Source organism: Somniosus microcephalus, unplaced genomic scaffold (genome assembly GCF_052327205.1).
Source record: "Somniosus microcephalus isolate GS21.2 unplaced genomic scaffold, FLI_Smic_1.0 unresolved_chr1, whole genome shotgun sequence".
NCBI classification, from domain to species: Eukaryota; Metazoa; Chordata; class Chondrichthyes; order Squaliformes; family Somniosidae; genus Somniosus; species Somniosus microcephalus.
The window spans coordinates 10,017,758-10,024,832 of record NW_028225179.1 but is presented as its reverse complement, the minus strand read 5'-3'; the positions used below and the strand labels follow the sequence as shown (position 1 = coordinate 10,024,832).

Here is a 7,075-nt window from a genome sequence, read left to right as displayed (position 1 = left end):
AAGGTTTTATTTAAAGGTGGAAAGAGGTGACAAACGCAACTAGCGATGCCTCAAAACTCACAGACAGAGAAATCCACTTCATCAGCGCCCCTGCCACAGGGCTCAATATCCACCCCTTCCACCACTGGTGCACTGTGTCTGCAGTATGTATGGTCTACAAGATGACCATGGTCAGGCCGTGTGGAGTCAAGGGCCAGGCAACAGAATGAATGGAAAGATCACAACAAACTACCCTTAACTCCAACCCTCTGATTTCTGTTTTGTAGCCATCTTTCCATCCATTCTGCTGCCTGGCCCTTCACTCCACACGGCCTGACCTTGGTCATCTTGTCGATCTTACATACTGTTATGGATAGCAAGCTGGTCACAAAACAGAAAACAGAGAGTAGGGGTTAAGAGTAGCTACTCAGACTGGCAAAAGGTGGGATGTGGTGTTCCACAGGGATCGGCGCTGGGATCACTATTGTTCACCATTTACATAAAAAATTTGGACTCGTGAATTAGAAGAATAATTTGAAAGTTTGTCAATAGCACCAAATTGGGAGGCAGAGGTAATACTGAGGAAGACAAAATGCAAGAAGACATTAATAAATTTCAGAATGGGCGTGTAAATGGCAAATGAATTTCACTGTAGATCAGTGTGAGGTGGTGTGTTAATGAATTTCACTATAGATCAGTGTGAGGTGGTGCGTTAAGGAATTTCACTGTAGATCAGTGTGAGGTGGTGTGTTAATGAATGTCACTATAGATCAGTGTGAGGCGGTGTGTCAATGAATTTCACTGTAGATCAGTGTGAGGTGGTGTGTTAACGAATGTCACTATAGATCAGTGTGAGGTGGTGTGTTAATGAATTTCACTATGGATCAGTGTGAGCCAGTGTGTTAATGAATGTCACTATAGATCAGTGTGAGGTGGTGTGTTAATGAATTTCACAGTAGATCAGTGTGAGGGGTGTGTTAATTAATTTCACTGTAGATCAGTGTGAGGTGGTGTGGTAATGAATTTCACTGTAGATCAGTGTGAGGTGGTGTGTTAATGAATTTAACTGTAGATCAGTGTGAGGTGGTGTGTTAATGAATTTCACTATAGATCAGTGTGAGGTGGGGTGTTAATGAATTTCACAATAGGTCAGTGTGTCATAGTGTGTTAATGAATGTCACTATAGATCAGTGTGAGGTGGTGTGTTAATGAATTTCACTGTAGATCAGTGTGAGGTGGTGTGTTAATGAATTTCACTATAGATCAGTGTGAGGTGGTGTGTTAATGAATTTCACTGTAGGTCAGTGTGAGCTGGTGTGTTAATGAATTTCACTATAGATCAGTGTGAGGCGGTGTGTTAATGAATTTCACTGTAGATCAGTGTGAGGTGGTGTGTTAATGAATTTCACTATAGGTCAGTGTGAGGGGGGTGTTTTGGTGGGAAGAATAAGGAGGCCAGTCACTACTTGGACAAGAGGGTGAAATTGGGTTGCTTTGTGCCTCCCACGATATTCAGCGCCTCCCACGATATTCAGCGGGAGGTTAGCGGCGGAGGTAGTCGGTAGCTCCCCGCGGCACTGCACCGCCGGAAATGATGTCATCGGCACGCGCAGCAGCCCGGCTGCAACCTTGGGTTGCGACCCCTGACCTATCACCGGATGATATGTCCGACAGGGTCAGGGGTCGTTTCTGCAACCGCGGCGACGCCACTTAAAGGGCAGGTGTCGGGCAGCAACTTTTTATTTTGTCCGACTGCCAGCACCTGCCCCCTTCCCCTTTCTTGTTTGGTGTGTCGGCCGTGATCGCACAGCCCGGCGCTCCTCTTGATCCAACACCCCACTCCCCGGTGGTCCAGCAGGGCCCCGGTGTGCGCAGTGCTAGGCCCCTCCCCTTTAATCAGGGGGGGAGGTCTGCTATGACATGGTGCTATGTGCCGACGGGCGTTGCGCTGTTACACGAAGCACCATGAAATTCACTGGTAGCGCCTCAAGAGGGAGGGGAGCGCTTTCAGTAGCACCCTGCCTCCTGCCTGGGGCGCTACCACTGAATTTAATGCACAGGGGTGCTAACTTTTTCGGGGTGCTAAAATTAGCCCCGGTGACATTAGCGACCCAAAGGGGGCGCCACTGAATTTCCCCCTAAGAGTCTAAATGGGCTGGAGGAACAGAGGGATCCAGGGATACAGATACACAAATCACCAAAAGTAGCGACACACGTTAATAAGGCCATTGAAAAAAAAGCACTGGGGTACATTCCTAAAGGAGCCTTCTGTTCCGTGCCTAGGAGCTCTGAACCATGGCAGAGAGCGGCTAGGACACATTTCTCACACGCCTCAAGGTTAACCCGCACAGCAACTTTGCTGTCACTGAAGAGAGACAAGAAAGACCAAAGTGCCGTTTGCCCCTCTCAGTGTGGCCCTGAAGGACTGTGTCCAGGCTGGAGTTCTGTTCCTGCCGTACGATCCTCCCCCCAATTGTCCTTTCTGAGCTCCAGCCAGGTGATGCTAAACACTCAGGTGGGAAAAACAAAAATCTACAACAATGGCCTAGAAATTGGGTTTTGGCGCAGCGACGGCTTTAGCGCCGGAAGTTAGTGCCGGAGCTAAGTCGCGCTGGGCGGGCCAAAAATTCACTACTTCTGCGCCCAAATGGCTGCCGGCGCTGCTGAAAGCTGTTAGCGCCTGAAAACTGGCGCTATGCGCTGAATTTCGGCGCTATTCCGGCGCTGCGGCGCCCGCTGTGGTGCGGCAGGTTCGGGAAGTGCAGGCCTCCTCCTTCCCTTAAGAAGGAGCTGCCTGCACCCGGCCGCGGCCCGCGATAATCTTTTTAAAAATGAGCCCGGCACCTCGGACAAGTGCCGGGCTTGCTTCTGTTCCGGGGGGGGGGGGGGAAGTCCGGGGAGGGAGCTGCGGCCAGGCGGGCGGCGGGAAAGCGGCCGGCCGCCGCGGGGCCATTAATGCGCCGGCGCAACGTTCTGTAAGGCACCTCTGCCAGAACGTTGCTTGCGGCTGCCACGGGCGAGGCGGCCGCAACTCAATTTCCGAGTTCGGGCGGGTTACCATGGCAACCGGGACGCTGCGCACACCGATGACGTCATCGGTGCCGGCGCAGCACTACCGGCCTAACGCCGATTTAGGGCCCCTGTCAATTTCAAAACTGGCCATAACTTCGCCGCTAGGCCCTCTAGCGCCTCAAAAGCGGCGCTAAGGCCAGTGAATTTCTAGGCCAATGGCCTAGAAATTGGGTTTTGGCGCAGCGACGGCTTTAGCGCCGGAAGTTAGTGCCGGAGCTAAGTCGCGCTGGGCGGGCCAAAAATTCACTACTTCTGCGCCCAAACGGCTGCCGGCGCTGCTGAAAGCTGTTAGCGCCTGAAAACTGGCGCTATGTGCTGAATTTCGGCGCTATTCCAGCGCTGCGGCGCCCGCTGCGGTGCGGCAGGTTCGGGAAGTGCAGGCCTCCTCCTTCCCTTAAGGAGGAGCTGCCTGCACCCGGCCGCGGCCCGCGATAATCTTTTTAAAAATGAGCCCGGCACCTCGGACAAGTGCCGGGCTTGCTTCTGTTCCGGGGGGGGGGGGGAAGTCCGGGGAGGGAGCTGCGGCCAGGCGGGCGGCGGGCAAGCGGCCGGCCGCCGCGGGGCCTTTAATGCGCCGGCGCAACGTTCTGTAAGGCACCTCTGCCAGAACGTTGCTTGCGGCTGCCACGGGCGAGGCGGCCGCAACTCAATTTCCGAGTTCGGGCGGGTTACCATGGCAACCGGGACGCTGCGCACACCGATGACGTCATCAGTGCCGGCGCAGCACTACCGGCCTAACGCCGATTTAGGGCCCCTGTCAATTTCAAAACTGGCCATAACTTCGCCGCTAGGCCCTCTAGCGCCTCAAAAGCGGCGCTAAGGCCAGTGAATTTCTAGGCCAATGGCCTAGAAATTGGGTTTTGGCGCAGCGACGGCTTTAGCGCCGGAAGTTAGTGCCGGAGCTAAGTCGCGCTGGGCGGGCCAAAAATTCACTACTTCTGCGCCCAAACGGCTGCCGGCGCTGCTGAAAGCTGTTAGCGCCTGAAAACTGGCGCTATGTGCTGAATTTCGGCGCTATTCCAGCGCTGCAGCGCCCGCTGCGGTGCGGCAGGTTCGGGAAGTGCAGGCCTCCTCCTTCCCTTAAGGAGGAGCTGCCTGCACCCGGCCGCGGCCCGCGATAATCTTTTTAAAAATGAGCCCAGCACCTCGGACAAGTGCCAGGCTTGCTTCTGTTCCGGGGGGGGGGTGGGGGGGAAGTCCGGGGAGGGAGCTGTGGCCAGGCGGGCGGCGGGAAAGCGGCCGGCCGCCGCGGGGCCTTTAATGCGCCGGCGCAACGTTCTGTAAGGCACCTCTGCCAGAACGTTGCTTACGGCTGCCACGGGCGAGGCGGCCGCAACTCAATTTCCAAGTTCGGGCGGGTTACCATGGCAACCGGGACGCTGCGCACACCGATGACGTCATCGGTGCCGGCGCAGCGCTACCGGCCTAACGCCGATTTAGGGCCCCTGTCAATTTCAAAACTGGCCATAACTTCGCCGCTAGGCCCTCTAGCGCCTCAAAAGCGGCGCTAAGGCCAGTGAATTTCTAGGCCAATGTGTTTAAAACAAAGTTGATTTATTTGACATACATTCAGAATATTAAACTCCAGCCCAGTTCCCGGAGTTATTAACATCAGCAGAAACAATCCCCAACTGTCAGAATGAACATGGTTCAGTCCTGGATGTGATTAACAGCAGCAACAACAGAATCCAGCCCTGCAGTCACTTGTGAACTCGCTGGTGTGTCAGCAGGTGGGATGAGCGAGTGAATCCCTTCCCACACACGGAGCAGGTGAACGGCCTCTCCCCAGTGTGAGTGCATTCATGTTGTATCAGCTTCCTTTCGCTTTTAAAACTCTTCTCACAGTCAGAACATTTAATAGGTCTCTCATCAGTGTGAACAAGTTGATGATCAGTGAGGTGGGACGACCGAGTGAATCCCTTCCCACGCTCAGAGCAGGTGAACGGCCTCTCCCCGGTGTGAACACGCTGGTGTTTCAGCAGGTCAGATGACTGAGTGAATCCCTTCCCACACTCAGAGCAGGTGAACGGCCTCTCCCCGGTGTGAACCCGCTGGTGTATCAGCAGGCTGGATGACTGAGTGAATCCCTTCCCACACTCAGAGCAGGTGAACGGTCTCTCCCCAGAGTGAACTCGCTGGTGTATCAGCAGTTTGGATAACTGAGTGAATCCCTTCCCACACTCAGAGCATGTGAACGGCCTCTCCCCGGTGTGAACACGCTGGTGTTTCAGCAGGTCAGAAGAATTAGTGCATCCCTTCCCACACACAGAGCAGATGAACGGCCTCTCCCCAGTGTGAACTCGCTGGTGTGTCAGCAGGTTGGATGACTGAGTGAATCCCTTCCCACACTCAGAGCAGGTGAACGGCCTCTCCCCAGTGTGAACTCACAGAATCACAGAATCACAGAAACCCCACAGTGCAGATAGAGGCCATTTCAGCCCATCGAGCCTGCACCGACACATATCCCACCCAATCCCCGTAACCCCTGCACCAACACATATCCCACCCTATCCCCGTAACCCCCCGTATTTAATCCCCCTAACACTAAGGGTCAATTTATCATAGCCAATCAACCTAACCCGCACATCTTTGGACTGTGGGAGGAAACCGGAGCACCCGGAGGAAACCCACGCAAACACGGGGAGAATGTGCAAACTCCACACAGACAGTCGCCCGAGGCCGGATTCGAACCCGGGTCCCTGGCTGGTGGTGTTTCAGCAGGTCAGATGACCGAGTGAATCCCTTCCCACACTCAGAGCAGGTGAACGGCCTCTCCCCAGTGTGAACTCGCTGGTGTTTCAGCAGGTCAGATGACCGAGTGAATCCCTTCCCCCACTCAGAGCAGGTGAACGGCCTCTCCTCAGTGTGAACTCGCTGGTGTTTCAGCAGGTCAGATGACCGAGCGAATCCCTTCCCACACTCAGAGCAGTTGAATGGTCTCTCCCCGGTGTGAATGCGCTTGTGTCTCGATAGGCCAGAGGGTTGGCTGAAGCCTTGTCCACACACAGAACACATGTACGGTTTCTCCCTGCTGTGAACGGTGCTTTTTGCTTCCATGTTCAGAGGCCGATGATATTCAGATCCGATGAGTCGAGTGACTCTGTCAGATCTTGACGTGATGTTTGGTTTGAGTTTCCTGTCTGTAAATCCTCCCCTTCTAGTGCCCTGTAAAATTAATATAAAACAGGGAGCGTGAGAGACAATCCACAAGAAAACAAAGGCAGGTTGTGAAATTGAGCTCAATGAATCTGGTCAATTGTGGGGCCGGCACTAGAAAAAAGTGACCATGAAAGCTGCCGGATTGTCATAAAAACCCAACTGGTTCACTGATGTCCTTCAGGGAAGGGAATCCGCCACCTGGTCTGGGCCTGCACAAGACTCTGGCCTCTATGGGAGGAGAGAGAGAGGTGGGAGGGGGAGGGGGCGAAGGAAAGGAACTTTATACATCTGCAACTCGGCCAGAACTTTGATAGAACCTCCAAAACCCACAACCTCCACCAGCTAGAAGGACAAGGGCAGCTGTTGTATGGGAGCACCATCACCTCCAAGTTCCCCTCCAAGTCACACACCATCCTGACTCAGATATATTCATCGTTGCTGGGTCATAATCTTGGAACTCCTTACCGAACAACATTGTGGGAATACCTTCACCACACGGACAGTGATGTAAGAAAAAGGAGACTTACCATCAAGTAACTTTAAAGTAAGCTTTAAGTAACTTATAAACACACTATATACAAGAGAGGTCTTTACCATGCCTCTGGTAGAAGCCTCTTACAATACTGAACAGACCAGTATTTATACCAGTCCAACAGGAAGTGACATATGACAGGAAGTGAGGTATGTACACAGTTCATAGTTCACAGTTCATAGTTCACAGGAAGTGATGACATAACTTCCCGGAAGTTAGCATTTTTATCACATTCTTCCCTCCTGCAGGATTAGGAGGCTGTGGTCTACCTTTTGGTCCGCAGCCGCCGAACAAGGAAGAGTCGCACCCGTTTGGATTCCCGTCGTAGAGGGT

General features: G+C 53.4%; 1 protein-coding gene across 1 annotated transcript in view; it reads right to left on the bottom strand.

Annotated features, from left to right (window-relative positions):
- Window positions 1-4,504: 4,504 nt before the first annotated feature.
- The window catches only part of LOC147093414 (uncharacterized), a 99,089-nt gene continuing 96,518 nt past the window's right edge, over window positions 4,505-7,075 (bottom strand). Inside the window, exons 3-4 of the mRNA XM_085974207.1 lie at window positions 5,754-6,210; window positions 4,505-5,437 (exon numbers count right to left, since the gene is read on the bottom strand). Of these exons, the coding sequence (XP_085830333.1) occupies window positions 4,752-5,437; window positions 5,754-6,210 (1,143 nt within the window). The 3' untranslated portion in view covers window positions 4,505-4,751. The remainder of the gene's footprint in view (window positions 5,438-5,753; window positions 6,211-7,075) is intronic.